Consider the following 22,857-nt stretch of genomic DNA (forward strand, 5'->3'; position numbering starts at 1 on the left):
TGGTTCCTCATGATAAGGGAGGCAGGGACAGTTCGGGGGGAATGGGCAGTGCTCCTGGTCTGCCAAACTGGCTGCTAACAGCTGAACATACTGAGGACTGACTGAGCACAATACAGCACCAAGCCACTGTGTGTGTGTGTGTGTGTGTCTGTGTCTGTGTGTGTCTCAGAGAGAGAGAGAGAGCAACAACAGCACCGCCAAGGAGACGCAGAAATACTCTTCCCCCCCCAAATCCCAAACTCTGCAGAGAGAGAGGAGAGAAAGAAGCAGCAGAGACAAACAAAAGCATTCTTGGCTTTCAGTTTAAAAGGAGAAGAAGAAGAGAAAAAGTGAACAATAGGTCTGGCGAGATCATTTACTTGAGATACAAATTCAAGGAGAAAGGCGTGACAGGACTCAGGACTCGGGACTTGGGCTCATCATCCACAAAAAAAAGCGGCTCCAGGTCCAGAGTGAGGATTGTAGCGCGGCACTGCATGAAGGATACATACATCTGGGAGAAGAAACGAGCTGCAACAGGATGAGAGCGACTCTGGGGATCACGTGGCTGCTGCTGTCTCTCAGTGAGTAGAGTTGAATTCAAAGTGCATGTACACCTGTGACGGCTCTCACAGTGCGTCAGGATGTCTGACTGCTTTTATTCCGCTGGAACGCGCCGTTCCCCCCTTTAGCATGCCTCTGAAACACACAACACACAAGGATCTGTGGTTGTCTTTGGGGAGGGAAATCTTGATCTGCAGCATCCGAGCTTTCAAGGCAGAAATCTTGACAGTCTGAGCGTCGGCTGTGTGATGCAGCAACAGGTGCCGACAGAATTCCCTCAGAATAACTGGTCTTTTTACTAAATCACATATGGAAGAAGTGTTCAAATCTTTAACGGCGTGAAAGTAGAAAATACATTTGGTGTAAAAATACTCCATTATGTGTAAAGTTATGTGTTTCAAATGTTGCTTAAATAAGAACGTAATGTGGCAGTGTGAGGCTGCTTATTAAAGTACCAAAAGTACTCATTATGCCGCTGTGGAGGGAGTATTAAGATCTTTTACTCAGTAAAATTACTAATAAAGCAATGTATGAATGCTCCTTTACATGTCAGAGTACTTCATTTAAAATCCTACTTAGTTTAGTAACAAAAGTACACAAGTAATACATGTAAAGATATAAGACAACATTCTGCTTTGGCTTTGATACAGCATGCGGTCTGCAAAGTAACTATCAACTTAAGTTATCACAGTGCGTATGTAATGTAATGCAGTTGAGTGGAAGTATAAAGTAACAGAAAATGGAATACAAGTAGGGTAACCTTAGAACCGGACTCAAGTACAGCACTACAGTTCTTTACATTCCATCACGTTCCATTCCTAAGCAGAAGTGTGAAGGAGCATACGAAACGTAGGAATCTCAAATTTGATGCTCTGGTACGGGAGGCTCCTCCGGTAAATGTCACTATGACACTGAGTGAAAGGTGTTTGTGCGTGTAGGCAGCATTTCCCTGTTGTAGCGGGTGGAGATTTTAGAGCACGTAAGGAGCACTCTGCAGGAAAAAGAAACAGAGACATTTGACATTTCTTTTCGTCCTCTTTTGAATCATCTGCTAACCCCCAGGCTGCGACCCGCCGGTTTAATCTGTAGCTTTTTGATTGTATCAGTGATCGTAATATGTTTTGTATTTACAATCAGCAAAGTATCGAGCGGGGAAATAAAAGCAGCGGCAAAGAACAAGTACCTACAACCTAGATACTCAATACTCAGCTTTTAGGGCAGATACGATCATTAGGGAAGAAATCATTATGGTATCACTATATCAGCTGATATATTTACCATAATTGAGGCAGAAAAAACTATAAATTACAAATATAATGTAAAGGACAAGTGAATTACCTAAAAGAATAGGCTAGAGTATAGGCCATTTATTGCAAAAATGTTTTTAAAAAGATTTTTTCTTACGTTTACGGACTAATTCAGGCTCTAAGAAGCAATAAGAACAGGAAAAAGCATCTGTGGATGCTGCCTGAGGAAGAGCGCCAAACTGGAGACGTGCTGCCAGTCCAAGCCTCTTTGTCTTCCTCTTGTTTCTAAGTGCCTTCATTTGTGCACAAACTGGGAAAGAAAAGTAGAATCCTCTGCATGGGTGAGCTCGACTACTTTTTTTTCTCTGAGCTACTGTTGAAGCTTACATTCTCACTGCTTCTGCGTGGACTGTATGAAGTCTGTATGAAACATCTGCGCCTCCAGCCCCCCCCCCTACAACCCCACAGTGAAGGAGTCCCCAATTCCCCCCTTTTTTCTCCACACACACACACACACACACACACACACACACACACACAGTCCTCCCAATAGCTGTGTGTGAGGACAGAAGGAGCCTGCATAATGAAGTGACCCTGACCTCCCTCCCCGGCAGAGAGGCGAGGAAAGTGTTTTTCTTTAATTATGCACCTGCCGCTCTCTCACCACCGCAGTCGGCGGACTCAGAGGGGAGGCTTTTATTTGTATTTTTTTCTGAGCGTGTGAAAAAAAACGCGCGACACAGCCCCAAAACACGGTCTGATGGCTGTCAGCACTTTTTCTAAAAATAAAAAGCCTCACACGTTGTTGTTGTGTGTGCGTGTGAACGTGCATCTGTGTCTGTGTGTCTAATGCCCTGTTATCACAAGAAAAGGCTGGAAAGCAATATAGTAGCATAAGTAGCAGCAAAGTGAGTCATTCTGTTTCCTCTTAATTAACTCGATAACCTCAGTCTGCAGTTTGGTGCCGCGGCTAAACAAAAAACAAAACGTTGATTTCTGGTGTTTTAAATCTTTTCTCTGTCATAACGTGGTATATGAGAAACCTTTCTGGTAGCAAAAGAAAGGTGTCAAACTCTGGAAGTGTCGGGCCACTGACCAGGCTGCTGTATGTGGTGCACTGGGAGTGAGAGCGGGCAGCTTTTACTCACTTTTGAGCCTAGATATGAACGCTCAAATGAAATAGTTAGATATCCACCTGCCAGATGTCTGTGTCATCATAGGGCCAAGAAAGGTGGATGAAGTGAGCGTTTTAAAGATATGCTATGTGACATTTCTGCATCAGAATATTTATATATTTTTTAAACCCGACCTTCGTTATAACCACAGGTTTAATCAAGGTAGCGGTGCGTCTCAAGTGGGTGCCTGTCCTTCCTGGAGAGAGCGAGAGAGAGAGTGAGGAAAGGAAGTCAGAGAATGTGACTCAATGTCAAGTGAGCAAATTTAAAACATGACCTCACCTGTAAACATCTCTCTTTGAGTCGGGGATCAGATAGATTGTTCCTCAGCTATCCTCAGCTATGGTGGCAACGACGATGAAAACAACTTCCATAATCCTACGCTACTTATGTCTTTTTTGTTTTGTTTTGATTGTAAGACCCCAGTGGCGGTAATGACATACTGTGCTCGGGGTGTCGCGATACTGCAATACTCTCTAAGTTCACGATAACCGTCATATGTCACCTTGATATTGAAAACAAAGTTGACAAAGTTAGATAGATTTGGAGACAAAATCCTGGCTATGTTTGGCCAAGATAATCGTGCAGTGAAAGTCATGATAACACAATTTTTTGAAAAAAAAACAAAAAAAACAGACACAAATTTCTGATGCCTCAACAAACTAAATAAACAAACCATTTTAAGTTGAAAATACTGAATCGGTTGCCCGAACTTGTGGTGGTTTGGTGCATTCTTCTGTTCTTCATAATGACCACTGCCTACTTTGGATGTGTTTGGATTTAACCTTTTTCAACTCCGCCTCTTTTCTCCACCATGCTACCAGCGTTGAAAGATGTTGGGTGAAGCGACATGATAGTGATGCATACCCCGCAAAGTGATGGTGAGTGCAGAAAAGACTGAAAAAAAAAAAAACGTAGTCAAGATACTCAAATTAAAGACTGACAACGTCTAGCCAAACTAAATCACCGAATGCTCGGAGATGATTTCAGCATCTAAATAAATCGTATGATTCCTGGACTAAGTCATCAGTTATCAGTCCTCTCCAGGACTTCCTAACCCCTGTGGAGACCATCTGTGTTGTGCGTTTGTAGGTTCATGACTTGTCCGTTTCCTATGAGATAACAGGCGTTCAGGGGCTCCCGGTCTGTCCGGACACCAGCAGCCCGGGGAGACGCTGCCTGCTTGGCACACTCGTCTGTTGTCTGCGCTGGCTGGCGTACATGGGAGAGAACGGAGAACAATAGATGGGAAAAATCTTTATCAACATCCCGGTTCCCAAGGAGGGTGTGGCGGCAGGAGACGGCCTTGAGCCACCCTCCAGCCCACTCAGCCACGGGGAGGCTTTTCATCCCGCTGAATGAGAGTCAGGCTGAAAAAAAGATGTGGAGGAGAGCTGTTTGAAGCAGAGAGGCGCGTTTCCTCGCCATTTTGAAGAGATTGTTTTGAGCTTTAGGAATACAGAACTATGGTGAAGATATTTTCAAATTAAAAATAAATTGAAGGCATACCATCATTTTTTTTTAATTCATGCATTGGTTTCATCGCATAAATGAATCAGTTAGCTGAGACTTCAGATCTCCATTCATACTGAAAGTTCTAAAAAGCGATTTTGAACATTTATTTTAAACTGTCCATAATGAGTCCAACAGAGTTAAAAGGAGTGCAACACATATTTTGCAAAACTGTTTTGAATGCTCTGTAGTCTTTACAAGGTACAAGGTGTTTTTTTTTTGTCATTAAACATTACACAGGTTTGTATGACGAAATTAACTTTTGTAAACTCCGCAAAGACATTGTTTTAGAGATGGGTCTGGGCACGACAGACTCCAATCTCATGTTGTTTTGAGACCCATTTTGTCAATTTCCTGCGATCAAATACAACCAAGAGCAGCCTTAAACCGAGCCAGATCGGCATGGCTTGGCCCAAATAGTCCGGTCCTTGTCCTTTATATGTTTATTTGGTAATTGAATTCAAATGAACGCTAGCGCTAGCAATAAAACAAGACGGACGTTGGTATAAAAGACAAAACCTACAGTAGTTCAAACAAGGCGGAATTTTGTCGTGCTAAAGTTTTTATCGAAAGTAAATGACACTTTCTGTATGAAGTACAAACATTTTATTTCAATGAAAGTAAAATAAACTGAATGGAAATATTAACATTCATCCACAGCCGTATGTGGCGTTCAAGTAACACAATCATCTCAGGCTGTCTTTACTTGATTTGTTTAGATGGAATATAAGTGGCTGATTGAATTACGTTCGTCTGATGAGCTATCATTTAGAGTAAGTCCAGATGCTGCACACTTTGTTTTTAAAGGCTCGGCACGGCTGGCATGTGGACACAGGTTTTTCCTCCAGGGAGGAACCTCTGCTCTCTGTAAAGCCGAACGTTTCATCACTGTCCGATGCTCCAGATAAAGAGCCACTTGCCTTCACCCCTACTGTAACCCCACACTCCCTCCCTTTTACCCGAGCATGCCACACCGCACAGCCAGGTGGCCATTAATCAGGCCCGCGGCTGGTACCGCCGTGGACTTTCGCTCTCCTCCTCCTCCGCCTCCTCCTCTCCCTCATCCAAGGCCTCATTCCTTCCCTCCCTTCATCTTTCCCTCCTCACTTTCTCAGCACTCTTTTCATCTGCCTCATCACTTTGTGTGAACTCCCCAGTTGTTAAGAAAACAGAGGACGGCCGCTGCTCCAATAGTTGTGAGCGAAGTGGATGTGAGTCAGTGCGTGTGTGTGTGACACAACACATGCCAACACACTGAGCCTCTGCTCATTGTCTTGATAGACTGTCTCTCCCTAAGTGCAAAAGAAAAACCAACATGTTTTTCACTTACCTTTTGTGGTGTCTAGCTGTGCAGATAGTTTATAGTTGTGCTTATATCTTCTCAGTTATATTTCAGATTTGTTCCCAAAATCTAGTTTTCGAGGTTCAGATTCTCCCTCACATTGAGTTTTTTTGCTTTTACTTACTGTCCTGGCTATAATTTCACTGATATATAGCTGATAATATGAATTTCCCAACAGCTGTTTTATTTAATTTTTTTTTTAATTCATTATACTAGATAAACAGATAAATAAACAATTTGCTATCTGATATTTTATTTGATACATTGTATGAATATGCCTGTATATCTTTAAATGGTCACACTAAGTAAGGAGCTTGTCATACTACATATCAGTGGACTTGACCGGCAGCCCAGTTCATTTAAAGGGTAACACCACCAATTTTACACATTAAAGAGTGTTAACAGGTTTTGGGGAATACTATGCCATATGTGACAACAGTAGCATAAAGCGTTTTGTGGCTCCAGAGGAAGCTGCATGTAATCTTATAAATTGCCTCCAGTGATGTCACCCAGGGGCTAAGTTGCATTTTGGGTAATTTAACATGTGTGAAATGAATAAAAGGTGATCTCTCCGGTTGTGTTGTTTGGATTTTGATCATTGGTTTTTAGACTGTCAGTGTGCAATGCTAGACTGCCGGATGGCTTTTCAATTTCTCCATTGCCCACGATGCAATTTAGCCACTCAGTGACATTTCATGCCGCTTCCTCTGGAGCCGCAAAACGCTTTATACTACTTTGTTTCCGTTTTGCGGTCGTACTCGTAAAAACCAGGAAACGCAGTTTAATGTGTAAAATTGGCGGAGTGCCCTTTAAGCTGTAAAGAGGCGGGATGGTGAGAGCCCCAGCCCGGCCGGAGGACAGAAGTCAACAAATGTGTAAAATGCATCATACCGGGTGGCAGTGATCACAGCCAAAAACCGGCAGATTGAAATGCAATTTTTTTCCTACAGTATCTCGTTTTGATGTGTGACATGACAAGAAAAAGAAACACACACCTTCAATAATGAATGAACTACAGATTAATTCCAACAACCAACAACTTAAATTTCCAGATATCCTGTCGAGTGTTGTTCTTTGTGTGTGTGTGTGTGTGTGTGTGTGTGTGTGTGTGTGTGTGTGTGTGTGTGTGCATGCGTGTGTGTTGGGGGGATGAAGGAGCACTAACATTGAACTTTTACCATTAGCGCACCCCACAGCTCATATAAACACACATACCAGCCTGGTTTCCAAGGACGGGGAGTGTGTTGTTTGTGAATACTGTGTGCAAGGGTGCGAGTGTTATCCTTTGTGTGTCTGTGTGTGTGTGTGTGTGTGTATGTGTGTGGTCAGTCACTTCCATGTGGCCGTTAGATTTAGTGTGTCTCAGACCCCTCTTCACTTTCTCTCCTCTCGCCCCCCTCCCTCTCTCCTCCCTTTCACTTGTCTCGCTTTTATTCCCGCCGAGTGTTTTTACATTCACAGCTCCTCACCTCCCTCCATCGGAGCACACAATGTAAAGCAAAGACCCCTCCCTTCCCTTCCTCACTCCCACACCCACCAGCTCCCTCAGTCTCACAGAGATGAATTACCTCTCTTAATGGGACAAGGATGGGGGGCAGCTGAGCCCCAAAAGGCCCGGGCTGCAGCAGGGGTCTGCAGTGAGGCAGTAGTCCATGCTTGCATGGCCGCACGTGGGGCCAGAGGGGCCTTTGTGTGGGCTGTCACCAAGCTAACGGGGCAGCTTTGTACTGCCACCGCTCCGGAGCGACAGCTACATTTATTTATTTACTCTAGTCCGCTTGGCACGCATAGTGCACGTTCACGCTCAGACGCACATCAATCCGGGGTTACAGTCAGTGCCTGGCAGGCTGGATGGATAACTGGCTGGATAGCTGGCATGCACGCACACACTTACACACACAGTTGTGTTTCCATCACCTCAGTGGACATTACATGGACTAGTATTACATGGAGACTTACCCTAACCAGAACTCTGACCCTCAACCTAAACCTAAACTCCAAGGAACTTCCCTTTTTGTGTTGATTCAGGCGACCCCCTTGAACAGAAGATGATAAAGTTGAAACAAAGAAAACTTTGTGTTAGTGCCGTACCACCAGAGAACAGAGCAGCTTCTTTCCTTAGGCTCTGAGACCAATCCTCAGCACTCTGCCAGAAACAACAGTTTACTTTTTTTAAGATTTTTCCAACCAGATAAGTCAGAATCTGACCCCATGATCAACCTGAAGAATAATTATCATTATATTGAATACATTTTCTATATATAGAAATAGCTAGTCTTCTTGATGATGGTCTTGTTTGATTATGTAGATCATATGGAGGCATCAGTGTTAAACTGAGTGTTACATGTTCCTTGTAGTACATTTAACCCAAGCCCTCACCCTAAAATGTAGTTTTACATTTTGGGATTTTTGTTTTTCTCCCCAAACATAAAACCAGTCTCAACACTGTCTGTGACTGTGTAAACAGATTCATCTAACCCTCTGCCACATGAGTAATTAACTACACACACATCCACATACTGCAAATCTAAAACAAAAAGCCCTCAATAAATACTGCCATTGTGTTGCTTACATTCAATTTCCCAGTTTGGCTTTTGAACTGGATTGCATTATATTGTCTGTCTGGTAGATATTTTTAGCGCATCTATTTGAAGTTTTATGGCAAAAAACACGCTAGAGCCAGTTGGTGTTGACAAACTTTCTACTGATATGGGTAACTTTTTTTTTTTTAACTGGGCAGTTGCAGTTGCGTGCAGATGACTGATAACGGATGACTGTCAGAGGTCAAACATGAACGTGTATTTTCTATTCAAGCTATTACTCTGTCTTAGCTTTCTGGCAAAATGCTCTTTTAAATCTTACACATGTGCACAACTGTTTCTTTAGGTTAAACATGTGAACAGAAGATTGTAAATACAACTAGTTTGTAGTTCCATGGGCAGTGGTGCGCTTAGCAGGTAATGTGACTTCATTTTTTGGTCCAAAGCTCAAGATTACCAACACTTTTTTTTGGAAAGAGTTAGGCCAACTCCCTCATTCTTTATGCTAAGCTAGGCTAATAGTCACCTGCCTCCAGCTCCATACTTGATTCACAGACCTAACAGTGGTATCAATCTTCTCATCTAATTCTCTGCTCCTATAATGTCACGTCTTCCAGTGATATCTTAGACTATTTGGGTTTTCCCCTTTGTGTTTCAACATGACAGTATCCCTGTGCACAGAGCCAGCTCCATATAAAGGGTCGCCTCAACCCCCACCCAACACGTTCAAGCCAGACCTTATCACCCAGCATCAGTGTTGAACCTCACATTGACCAGATGATACCAACAGACAGAGAGCAATAGAAATGTCCTCTCTGTCCTTCTCTCCCTTCGTCCTTACCCTCACCACGTTTAAGTGTCTGTGGGGTCTTGTTCATGGGGGCATTTATTCAAAACACAGTGGTCAGGAAGCAAAGACAATTCAGCCAGTCTCCACCCTCTGGCTACACTGTCATTCTCCTTAATGTGTGCTCATACCGAACAGGATGGGGTTGACGCCTGCGGGAACCAAAAAGCGGGACCTCCTGAAGGGAGTGTAGGCAGACAGAGAGCACCCTCTGACCTCCTGCGGACCTCCACTTAGTCTCAGTGAATACAGGCTAAACACTGTCACGCTCCAGAGGTTCACTATGGGAGCAGCTTCAAAGGTAGATCAGGTCACTGGGGACAGACTTTTGGCACAAATTGGATTTCCCTCTCTTCAAGAAATCAGTCAAACCTACTTCTTTATGACTATGCCGTTCAAACTTTATACATTTTATAAAACATTTTCATCATCGATTTCATCAGTCTGGTATTTCTTTAATCACCTTATCTTGGTTTTATTTTGGATGCTGTTACAGCCCTCTCAAATCAAGCATTAACAAGAAAGCAATAAAAGCACACACACTTTATATTAAGGTCCTCATAGTGGTACTCAGTAGGTTATAAGTCCATTCTAAGTCCTTTCAACATTACAAGACATTACATGAATTAGTGTTAATAATTGTATAACAAACATGTTTACTGTTGGATCATCAGACATTCATCTTTTTTAAGTTCTTTGACTGATTAGAAACATTTATTAAAACGCTTCTTTGTTTTTTTTTTTTAATAATTGCTTATAACAGCACTACAAACAAATTGATTAAATCAAACCAACTTACCTTTTATTTTTCTCACAGTTTACTAAGATTCATATGTTATGCTCCATTATTTGGCTGTTAACTATGCATGGATCAACAGCAAATTATGTTTGTGTGCCTTATTCAGGATACGAAATTCTATTCTATATATAAGCGTCTAACACTTATGTTGTCTTAGTGATATTAATGCACACCTTAGATGGACTCATAAAGGACGTATTAGCCTACTTTTTAATTCTTAACGCTCATTACAATCAATTCAACTTACTATACTATATTATGCACTTTGTAAAAGGTTATAGAGTATGTAAGTCATTAATGTTTAAATAGTCCATCTTTTAGGTGCTTACAAGGGTCTTATTACTTATAACGCATGTCAATAGGATCTTAATTGAAAGCATTACACATCCAGAGACAGAGCAACATTAGCATTCATCGGAAATTGTGTTTGTGTCCACCAGCTAGTCGCCAAAAGTGAAAAAAAAGGCTGATGACAGAGGTGAGATTATAGGAAATATAATAATACAATAATAATGAAATATTTCAAGACAGGTTTAGCATTTGTTGTTATCAACTTTCTGACACTTAAGTGGTTCTCAGGCAAATTATCTCTTTCCCAGGAAGCAAAACATTTCAGGTTTCTGTTGACGATGGAAAAAAACTGATAGTCATGCCGAGTTCTTGTTTTGTTGAACTGTACTGCAGCAACAGGTTTCTGATTTGTAAATACTGCTCGTGCCAACATCAGCAGTGCAACTGGAAATATTTTTACCGACACTAAGCCATCAGGCAAAGACAAAAGCACCGCCTGTACACGCTGTAAGTTCGTGAACACGATATCTAAAGAAAATGACGACTCACTGGTGGTGTTTGACAGGTGACGCGGGGAAAATCACAGCATTTCATTAGGGTTGTTCTTGTTCATTCTTTTGCACCAGTTTCCTCTCAACACAAAACTAAATACGCCGGGTATCAGGAACACTGCTGCGCGTAAGCAAGGAATATGATGAAATTGATGCTGAAAGGCTTGATTAGCGTCGGTTGGCACATAAAGTCCAAATAATGTATACACAACCCCAAGTGAGAACAATGGAACCAAAGTCCACAGATCTAAGGTACTGTATAGTACAAAATTAGAATGACAAATGCCCAAATCAACAGAACAGTTTCCTGTTACGAAGTGAGCCAAAAAGTAGAGAGACGAGCCAGGGAAAGGACAGAAGGTCGGTTCTCACACACTCCGCTGTCTGACCGTCATACGGTCCAGTGGAGCAGGTCACACCTTTTATCGACGTCGTGACGTGGTACTGTGTATCATTTTTGATTTTGGATATCGTTTTTTCATGATAAGTGTTGTCTGCGTGGGTTTAAATGCAGGAAGAGAGGATTACAGTTGAGCCACGTAGGTTGTTCAATCTTACCAAACTGTTCCACCCGCCTTTATCCACTGAGTCATTATAACCACATTACTGATGATTATTTTTTCTAATCTCATTGTGTTACTATCTTGTCAAAGTACCAATGGGTATCCCAACACTATTGTCATTATATCAATACAGAGGTATTTGGTTAAAAACATTAGTTTTAGTCACCCAGTAATAGCACTGGGTGAGTAGTACCAGTTATAGTAGTGTTATATATACTATATATATGTGTGTGTGTGTATGTGTGTACATATATACATATGTAATTCTAAAAAAGAGGGATGTTATCCAAAAAAGTAATTAACTATTACAGGAAGTCTCCTCAAGTAAACAACTTAGGACAAAATGATGTATGTTGTTTTGCATTGAAAGGGAGGCCACGCAAGTAGATTTGACGGACTCCACTTAGTGACGTGTGTGTGTGTGTGTGTGTGTGTGGGTGAGGAATGTGTGGGTGAGGTAAAAACAGCCTTGGTACTGATAGCAGCGGGATCAGCGGGTGCTGTCGCCCGCTAAGAAACAGATGCAACATTGACAGCTGGGGTCAGCGGAGGTCACACCGAACGAGACGCCACACCTGGGGGAGGGAGAGCGAGAGAGACAGCAAGGTGGGAGAGAAGGAAAAGACGGATTGGGTTTGGAGACGTCTTGCTTGTTTGGTGTGTAACAGAAAAATACCATCACCGCAGCAACTTGCCGCATCAATCGGATTGCAGCCATTCATCATATATGGAAAAATATATTGACCCCCCCCCCCCCCCATCAGCTAAATTCCACACAAATGGTGTAATGCTGGAAAAGTTTAGAGTTCCATTAATCAACGTACTTTACACTGCTTTATTCAGACGTTTGCAGACAACACTCCAGAATCCAAGCAGCGGCAGTACACCTTCCCCAAACTCCAGTTTGCTTCCTAACAGGTTGAACACAGCAGGTTCAGGGTCTTTACAAAGGTCGACACGTTAATCTAAGTAAAAAGCCCTCATGAAGCAGATGTTATTCGCTGTCAAACAGCCTCGGAGCAGCACTCTGCACATGAACTGTAGAGAGAGCACTCTGCTCAATCAAAGGACTTGAACGTTGACAGTCTTCCTCTCTTAGTAACTGTGTTTACAGCAGCAGGCTAAAGGCTGATAAGTGATGTGTCCGTGCTTCACAGAGACAGGACAGGCTTGGCTCTACCAGCCTCCACTTGACCAGCACAGACTCTTATCTTCTAGCCTCTGACACCATCCTCATGCTGCTTTCAAATGCCATGGGAGGGATGGTTAGAGAGAGCCATGAAAAGATCCTGAATGGTCTGATTTAGTCGGTTTGCAAGGAACTTTTTTGAAATGTTTTCCGATATCTGAGCAGAAGAAGAAAAAAAAAAACCTTTAACGGATAACATTTACATTTAACATTTGAACCTTACTGAATGGAGAATTTCCTAGAGGTATCAATTCATTTCTAGTGGATATTCTAGATTTTGAAATCTAAAATCTTCACCCTCTTAAAATAATGGTCTAAGTTGTATATATATATATATATATATATATATATTTTTTTTTTTTTTTTTCAGAAAACAGCAAAAACTGAACCAAATATAGAGTGATATTTATAAATTATTTTGCACAAAAAGGTTATGACAGTAACTATTTACATAGTACCTTGGGGTAAAGATATGTCTGGAAAAGCTTATAAAATTTGCCTAAGTCACTCTGTCTTGTGACTTGTTCAACTGAGGATATAGATGATTTTAACAGAGTTGGCCAGCATCAGGAAGAGCTGACTTAGGCAAAAAAAAAAAATCATTTTTGTCAAAAACACTCAGGCCATTATTTTAAGAAGGTGGCAAAATAACAGTAGTGCTTAGAAACTGACTGGCAGCAAGCTAACATATATGTGATTTGATAAGTGACTAGATAAGCTCCAACATGTTAAAACCTCATCACAGTAGGGTGGCTGTGGCTCAGGAACAGAGCCAGCGTCTTGTTATCAGAAGGTCACTTTGATTCCCCTGGTCTGGGGTCTGGTCTGGTCTGGTCCCTGGGCAAGATACTGAACCTCAAACTGCTCCTGATGTGCTGGTCTGCACCTTGCACGGCAGCCGCCGCCATCAGTATCTGAGCGTATGTGCTGTTAATCACTTTGGACAAAAGCGTCTGCTAAATGCCCTTAAATGTAACTGTACTCACAGTGCTCTGAGAAAATATTACATAATGTACATGTCATGCAGAAGGGCTGTGTGTAAGTGTCACCGCACACGCATGCTGCGGTCACTGGATGTGGGTGGAGGTCACAGAGTGCTGGCGTGGGCGTGTGGGTAGGACCATTGTTTTCTGACCGCCGAGTCAGGCAAGGATTGTTCACAGGGCACTCCAAACAGGCTGTGGTCACGGGGTGTGGTGCTTCCAAGTTTATTGTGTGCAGCATCCTGTCCTGGTCACTATAAATAGAGGGAACAGAAGAAGATGGAGCGCTGCGGCTGAAGCCTACAGCTGTCCGACCCACAGGAACTCCAGGAGCAGAGGTCAGCGTAGCTCAGACTTCAGAGAGCTAGCCTCAACGTAGAATGAGACTATTTTTTTTATCATTTCAAACTGCTTTTTTAAAAAGAATATATATTAACAATGACCGAGATGACTAAGTGTGATATGAAAAGTGGTCTTTGTAACGAGCAACCCACACAGACTTATCTCCCAACTCTGCAGTAACCCTAACCCTAAACCAAAAACGGAGCAAATGAATTTCCATCAGGTGGCGGCATACACAACTCCAACTGAATGTTAATGCTCCGTGTCCTCTGGATGTGTAAAAAGGCGCTTGCTAACATGTTCATATCAACTTCATCAGGAGATCATGTCTGTGGTGTGTTTCCAGCCTGTTGTGCTGCCCCCAAGTGGCAAAGAAAAGTCATTTAAAGGAGCAGTTCACCAAAAAAAATTCAAATGCAGCCATTATCTACCTCCCATCCAGATGGAAAATCGGGTGTAGTCCACAAAACATTTCTGTGGCTTCACAGCCAAACTGTGACTGTGACGTTATTCGCAACAACTGAAGTAACTCAACATTAAAAGAAAAAAGATATCAGTTACAACCTTTTAAAAGCTGAAAGCTTCACTATAGTTGCTACACTAAAAGCATTAGCACCGAGTTGCCAACTCTCCCGATTCACGCGGGAGACCTGCGATTTTTAACCCTATATCCCTCGATGCTCCCGGTCAATAATTTCTCCCGTTAATCTCCCGATTTTACAGTGAAGGAAACAAGTAATATTGTGGGGCATATTTGTTGCAGTATCTGGCAACCCTTGCCTGCCGGCGCGGATGAGCAGGGGTGTGATTGTTCCTGATAAATCCCGCAATCCGGCTTTTCCGGCCCTGAAAATGAGGCTCTCGTGAATCATGCAAATACGGGCGTTGCACAAGGCACGGGTCAGCTTTTGGTAAACTTAATGACATTTGATTTTGATGATGACATGATTTCTGTAGGTTTAATATCACGAGCGAATGGCGTATTTAAGTTGCACACAGTGAAAGCACTATACTCTAAGTTATCTTGACATCATTACTGCTATTTTTTATAGTTTCTACAAGTCACCGTTTAAGTTGAGTGACTGAAATCCTCGTCATCCTATTCAAAGGCTGCAACAGGCGACTCATCGAACCGGGGTGAAGTTAGTTTCAGGTTGGATATTGTTATTGTATTTTAGTGCTTAGTGCTTCCTCTGTTAAATATGAATATTAATATGCAGAAATGATGATTATTTTTGTCAATAGCTTCCAATAAAAAAGTTCTCTAATGCTCAAGAGGTTAACATATTTTCAAGCAGCAATCTACACTATTTTATCTCATGCCTTAGATTCTGATTCTGAAATTCTGAAAATGAATTTTTTTTTTTTCAAAAATCTCACCAGTAGGTGAGATTTACAGGGTCATTTTTCAAAATTTTCTCCAGGGGGGGGGTGGCATGCACCCAGACCACAACATCCCGGACCCAAAAAAATTTAGGGGAAACACTGTGTTCTAAGAATTTTGGACATGTGTGGTTTAAAATACAGGGCAAGAAATTATGACAAATAGAACGCACACTTGGCGAAGGAACCTTGTTACTTGGGCCGATACATCGATGAAAAAAAATCGCCCTATTTTTCACAACCCAATGTTGGCAAGTATGTTAGCATGCACCCCAGCTTGCTGTATGGAGCCATCTTGTGTTTTCTTCGGTTGTTTTTTACTTCAGTCTACTTCAATTGTGGACTATGAAACTTTCTGTTGACATCAGAGCAGATAAAGACTAAATACAATAATTTGGGCGAACTGTTCCTTTAATGCAGGTTTGTGTAAATCTTCGCCACTGGTGGGTTTGTTTTCATGTTACTTATTTAGCATTAATCGCTTATTCTATTAATGTTCATGTATTTTTTTCCTCCTTAGGCTTCCACTTTCACAGCATCTGTTCAGAGGATTCTCAGACAGATACTTCTGTGCCGACGAATGGGACAACACCAGATGGAGGTAGTCCATCCGGGACTAAGCTAGCTAATGACAGTAGTGCTAATCCAGCTTCTACAGATTTAGCATCGACAACTGATGATGCAGGCAAGAAAAATGAAACTGTACAAATACCAACACCTGTAAATGTAACGGTTGTAGTTGCCACAACTGATGGCTCATCGGCTGCTAAGTCCAAGCCCACAGACAAGCCAGTTTCAGACCAGACACAAGCAGCCACCACAGAAAAAAAACCAGCAGCAACTCTCATCTCATCCAGTACTGAGCATGCTACCCAAAGCCAACCCCAGCTGACCCTTCCAACACCAGCCAGCAATTCTGTGATATCAAACAATCCTGGCACTGCACAGACGTCTGAAGCCTCTGGATCTGCTAAGACATCTGGGACTGAGGCGACTCTCAATGCGAAAGGAAATGCTAGCGATCTGAAGGCAACAGTGACCCCAAACACCCCCACAGGCGGTGCACCGGGGCAACAGTCCCCGACTCACACCACCACCGATTCTAAGACGAGCCAAGCGGACAGCAAAGGAGGCAAGTTCCCCTGTGAATCTCCTGTTTGTTAACATGGAAATAATAAACCTGATGGGGGGCTTAATGATTTCAGGGCTCATTTCAAATGTTCTGGGGGCCATGTGTTTACTGTTGCCGTATTGTTTATGTTCCAAGGTATCGGGACTGGGACAGTCACAAGCTCTGTACAGACAGCACCGAGCGCCCCCTCTCCAGCTGGGAACCCGGGAACCACCAGCGCTGGACCTCCAGGAACAGGTCTCTCAGATACCAGCACTGGAACTCCAGGAACAGTTCTCTCAGATACCAACGCTGGACCTCCAGGAACAGGTCTCTCAGATACCAACGCTGGACCTCCAGGAACAGGTCTCTCAGATACCAACGCTGGACCTCCAGGAACAGGTCTCTCAGATACCAACGCTGGACCTCCAGGAACAGGTCTCTCAGATACCAGCACTGGAACTCCTGTAGCAGGTTCCTCAGATACCAGCGCTGGACCTCCAGGAACAGGTCTCTCAGATACCAACGCTGGACCTCCAGGAACAGGTCTCTCAGATACCAGCACTGGACCTCCAGGAACAGGTCTCTCAGATACCAACGCTGGACCTCCAGGAACAGGTCTCTCAGATACCAACGCTGGACCTCCAGGAACAGGTCTCTCAGATACCAACGCTGGACCTCCAGGAACAGGTCTCTCAGATACCAACGCTGGACCTCAAGGAACAGGTCTCTCAGATACCAGCGCTGGACCTCCAGGAACAGGTCTCTCAGATACCAACGCTGGACCTCCAGGAACAGGTCTCTCAGATACCAGCGCTGGACCTCCAGGAACAGGTCTCTCAGGTACCAGCACTGGAACTACTGTAGCAGGTCCCTCAAGTACCAACGCTGGAACTAAGTCCCTGCAAACCACCTCCACCCCCGCCAAAGCTACCACCCCCACCACCACCACAGCTTCCACCACCACCACAACAGCTGCTCTGCCACAGACGTTTTTGGTAAGACATCATGTAGTGAAGCAGGTAGAGCTAGTTGGCTTGCCGGTACTTTACATTAATATACAACGCAAATGAATGTCACACTGTTAGAGACGCAACGGTCACTGATGCTTTTGACTGACATTTGTTTCCTGGCTTCTCTCTGCAGTTTTCCCTGAACAATGGACAAAAGGTAAGAATTTAATTTATTTTGAGGTTTGTGTCTGTTAATCTGTCCTGGCATCAGACTGTTTCTATTCACATAAACAACACATGTGATAATAAACACAGTTCACACGGCGACTCTCCCCGAGCCTCTGCTATTGTCCTGTCACTGGGAGGCAGGGCCACACCCTTTCTACTCCTTTCTTTACCCGCATTTACTCTCAAAGGTCCCTTTAGTTCAAACATGTTGAGATAATTGTGCAACATCCTGCAGGAAGAACAAGAATAAGACATGTTTTTGTTTAAGTACTGGACCGTCATGTCCTCTTGGATTTCTACGGCCTTGACACAAGTCAGTACACGCCAGCGCCCGCAGTGACTTTTTACTGAACGCATGCTTCAATTTGAATTCCTTCACCGTGAGGAGCCGTGAAAACTCAGTCATCATCTGCTTGTTTGGTTGTCCACTTGCAGTCCACTTCAACAGAAAAATCATGCATCATGAAAACAGAATAGTCATGGGCTCCATACAGCTCCACTGGCATGATCCAAGTTTCTGGAAGAAGAAGCTTAAACACAAGGGTGTAACAAAATGTCCCTTCAAGTCAATTTGGGAGACATTGATAGTATGAAGCCTTTTTTTTCTAAGTGTTTTTCTTTTATGTGTTTTTTTTTTAATAGTTTAGAACAATTCCCCAGCTACTTAGCTGTCAAGCACTAAATCAAAATCAGAATAGATTTATTACCAAGAAGGATTTTACACCAACGAGAAATTTGTCTGGGTGAATAAGGTGCATGCATTGATTGCTGCATGTAAGATGAAGTAGACGTAGTAAAATGTGACGACGTCTGACAGGAAGAACGACCAAAAGCTCAATAGACCCAGATTGTAAAGAAATTTTAGAAGTTATTTTCTGGTTGACCATCTCAGATTTAGCTGATGATAAATTGCTTACATTTGTCCAAAAAGAAAAATATGAAAGTACTGTTCATAACCTCCATGTGTGTTGGTATGGTCTGGGTGCAAAACCTTAATATTTAAAACCGGCCAAGTAAAACATTTTTTCGTCAATTATGTAATAGAGTCAAAATGCAAAATCTTCAAAATTGACAACTGCCAAAAAAAAAAAAAAAAAAAAAAAGAAAAGAATACGAAAAATAAACAGAACTACTTCCCACCCCTGGAGGCGCTCTGGGTGGATCTCCGAGTCGTTTCCAGCGCACAGGTCACAGCCAAGCACGCTATGAAAAAGTAGGATTCCAATCAGGGTGGAAAAAGTGTCTTATGGGAACCCTTCCTGCCTTTCACTAGTTTCCTACGTTCCCACACCTCTTCCATACACTCACCCTCTCCCTCTCTGACTGCCCACGCAGCTGTGCTGTTCCATAACACACCAAATACAGTCCGCACGTCGCAGCACGGGAGGACATGACCTCAGCGTTCACCTCTGACCTTCCTGCCCCAACTCTGACAGCATAGTATGGCAAAGGGGTTGTCGATGGCAGGTGGATTTGTTTACCATCGATATAGATGTTTACAGATGTGTGTTTTCACCTTTAGAATGAGAAGGAGAAAGAGCTGGTGGACGTGTGCACATGGCTGTTGAAAGACTTTAAAGATGGTGACTGCAGCCTGAAGTGGAGGGACAAAAATGGCACCAAAGAGTTTGTGAATGCGGAAATAAAGGTGAAAGGTAAGCCCCGCCCTCCCTCTATAGAAGCCTGATTCGTCAGGTTAGATTAAAGTTGAGCAGAATTCTCTATAAACCACCTGCTAACAAATGATATGAAATGTATCTTACAGTGGATAACAAACTGGTATCCCAGTATTATGAGGACATCACCAAGGTAAAGGTAAATGCATGGATGCTATCATCAGTATAAGTTAGCACCTGCAGCGTTGGTGGGTCCAAAGTAATTATTTTGTCGTGTTTCCTACTTAAAGAGACCGACGGATAACAAAACCCTGATAGCCATCCTGGCGTCTTGCGGAGCTCTGCTGATCATGATCGTCATCCTCGCTGTTTGTGCCTCCCACCACCGCAAGCCGTACAATGAGAACCAGGTAGGTGGAACGTTTTGGGGGGCTGATCCTTGAGGTGCCAAGCGTTTTTATCTGTCAGGTAACCAGCCAGCACTTGTTTGTCCCATCAGCAGTTGGTTCCTGTAAGATTTATAGCAGGCTATCACATTCGTGCAAGAAAATAAATAGTGAAAAGCTTCTTTCTAAGCTTTTCAAAAAAGGAAAATAGATAGAAAATGAACTGTTCTGAGAGATTTCATCCTTCCAATCTCTACAGCAACACCTGACAGATGAGCTGCACACGGTGGAGAACGGTTACCATGACAACCCCACGCTGGAGGTGATGGAAGCGCAGCCGGAGATGCAGGAGAAGAAGATGGTGCTGAACGGAGAGTTCAACGACAGCTGGATCGTCCCTATGGACATCCTGTTGAAGGAGGACATGCCTGACGAGGAGGACACTCACCTGTAGAGACGACCGGGCACGGAGAAGAAGAAGAAGACAGCGGCGGGGCCCGGCTCTCACCCAAAAAACAAAGAAAAGAATCCACACTTCCTGCTCCATGCCAGCCCTGCTCGCTCACCTTATACTCCTGACCTTAGGATTCTGTAGCCGGAGAAGACTTCCCCACTAAGAAATACATCTTATAGAACAAACAAGCTCCCTTTCTGCTGCACGCTGGTATGAAAAAGTCAGAAAGAAAGAATGACGCTGGGGGTGAATGGCACAGGAGAACGGTGGCCTTGGGAACATTTGTTGAAAGTCCACTAAATCAATCACTGTTGTGCCTATACAGCTTTTTATATATACGTATTTGGTAAGTGTGACGTCCTACAGAGCACAATTAGAAATTTCGCACCCTAAAAACTCAGAAAGTGCCAAAAATCCCAAGAGGATTGTGCCTTCTCTCTGATTTGTACCCAAGCACCTGTATATAGAGTTCCGTAATGTTATTTTCCATAGAACAAGAAAGAGCCGGGTGATGATATCAACTGATCGCTTTGCTCCGGAGGCCTGACAGGAAGGAGATCAGAGAGGCAACAGCAACGTCAGCTTCCTCAGCTGTTCTAGAGTTACTAACTTAGATAGATGACCTCAGGACACTTTGTGAGTCCTGGTGATTTTCCATGAGGGCCTTTTGGCTGCGAGGGGGCTGCCAGTAACCACTGCAAGTGAGCGTTAAACCTGGTCATAAACGAAGGGAATGTCCAATGCTGCTGAATGACCCTGCTCCAGGCAGATCGGTCTATAGTTATATAACGTATGGAGGGTGTTAATCTGAAATGCTCATATTGACTCAAGGTTGTATAAAAAGTAAAACGTAAAACAAGAATATTTTTTTTCATAGCGTTTTAGTTTTGCCTCTTGATATGTGACCTTGGCTTCGAGCTGTTTTCATGTGATTTTATGGCAATCAAGGGAAAAGCTCATGCTCAGAACATTTAAAAGAAAAATCAGCTGATCACATATTTGGCCGAGCTTTTCCGCCCTACGTTAAAAAAAAAAAGTCCCGTTATTTAAAATTCCCCATTTTTATCTCTCTACGTATCATTCTTTAGTGTTTCCAATATTTTTCAAGGTGAAGGTGAGCTCGGCGTACAAAAAGATTGCAAATAGTGGCCATCTCATGTGTATAAAAATATTGTAGATTGGAATTGGCTGGTCAATTTATCTTACATGGCTAACGTTATGTTAATTAAATGGTAACACTACAATAGCACTCAGTAGAGCGCATACCTCTGCCAAGGCCCGACAGTCCCCTTCAATCCAACCCAGCCTGATCACCGCTGGTACCCGTCTTAATCTCGTCTCAGCTGCACAGTGGCAGGTTTCTATCCCCGCTTGTTACCGTATAGTAGCTGGAAGAAGGCCACCCTCTATGAAAACGTTTAAATCCAAAGATCAGGATTGTTATGAGGTATACAGTTGTGCTCACTCATAGATACCAGCTACCTGAATACATCTGCTTATTTCATTCAAGATCCGCACATTACTCCCTGAGAGATTAATGAAATGTCAAAATAATATCACAAGGCTAAAGAAGATGAGGGGGAAAAAAAAATCCTGGATCCGCCAACACTTAATGGGCTCTGTTTTGGACTGAGGCCCATCCTCTGATCAAACTTCATGGACATTTACAGTAAGTTAATGCTGTCCAAGTCAACAGGAGATGTGTCCTTTTTTGTGGTCAACTTCATGTCACTCTCAGCGAGTCACCTATTGAACTGTCTATATAGCAACATACTCAAGGGAATCTTGGGAAATGAAGGAAAACGTAATGGTTCATTACCATGTAATTGCCACTTGCCACCACTGCGAGTGTGTGCAAAAAGTCACGTAGTCTCACATCTTTTAGCTGTGACGGACCTTCACACAGAGATCGCCTCTGCTGTCCGTATTAGTTTGGCTAAGCTGTCTGGTTGCACTGTTGGACTGGACAATGTAATTATTATCATTACTATTATAGGACTGATGACAAAAATAATACAGGTTGTAATAACATGGAGTCACCCTGAACTACTTTCAGATTCCGTTTGTCTTGCTGGATGTTACAATCATGTATTTTTAATGCGTCAAGCTGCAAAACAAGTAGATATTATACAGTTTTTCAGGATCACGGTGTGTATACTTCTTATACTCTTATTTTGACAACTGCATCAAGTGACTGTGGCTTGGGAAAAAGGCACAGGAATTCTCCACAGTTAAATGATGGTAATAATGCTGGACACATGCTGACCTTGGCTTTTAAAGCCGATATTGCTGAAGATGCATACGTCATTAAGTCACTTGGTGCACCTCTGAAGCGAAACACTGTAAATAGTTGTTTTTGTCACTGTTGCTGGAGGGGTGGAGTCATCTCACATGTCTTGACCTGATATTTAAACCCTCCCAGCAGAACCTGAGCACGTTTTTTTTTTTTTCCTCTCTTCCATTCTCAATTTTGTTCAGTTTTATATTTTACTCCCCTTTAAACCAATTAAGAAGATAATATATATATTTACCTATATACAAGTGAAAACATCACCTTGGGCACTCCAATCCAACTTTTGTTTCGTGTTTTGTTTCTTGTTTGTGTGTCTATAATTTCACTTTTATTATAGCTGTGCCGTTTTCACCAAAGTTCGTTACCAGTATTTTATGTATTTATGGTTTGTTTGCTGCTGAGGGCAAAAAACAGGGGTCTGACACACTGGAAGCTGTAAATTGTCAACCGTCTTGGCGGTCATGTTGTTGTACCTGTTCAAATAAAGGAAGCCTTTTTCCACTTTGCTT

The 22,857-nt window shown here is 42.9% G+C and overlaps 1 protein-coding gene across 2 annotated transcripts; it reads left to right on the forward strand.

Annotated features, from left to right (window-relative positions):
- Positions 1-27: 27 nt before the first annotated feature.
- On the forward strand, positions 28-22,854 carry podxl (podocalyxin-like). 2 transcript variants are annotated; one of them, XM_030439472.1, is made up of 8 exons: positions 28-563; positions 15,828-16,439; positions 16,575-17,416; positions 17,565-17,588; positions 19,122-19,254; positions 19,365-19,414; positions 19,506-19,625; positions 19,861-22,854. In XM_030439472.1, exons 1-8 carry the CDS (start codon positions 521-523, stop codon positions 20,053-20,055), a joined length of 2,019 nt encoding a protein of 672 aa, XP_030295332.1. In that variant the 5' UTR covers positions 28-520; the 3' UTR covers positions 20,056-22,854. The 2 variants fall into 2 exon arrangements, with proteins under 2 accessions (XP_030295332.1, XP_030295333.1); XM_030439473.1 differs by having other exon boundaries at positions 19,365-19,408.
- Positions 22,855-22,857: the final 3 nt, after the last annotated feature.

Source organism: Sparus aurata, chromosome 14 (assembly GCF_900880675.1).
Source record: "Sparus aurata chromosome 14, fSpaAur1.1, whole genome shotgun sequence".
Lineage (NCBI taxonomy): Eukaryota > Metazoa > Chordata > Actinopteri > Spariformes > Sparidae > Sparus > Sparus aurata.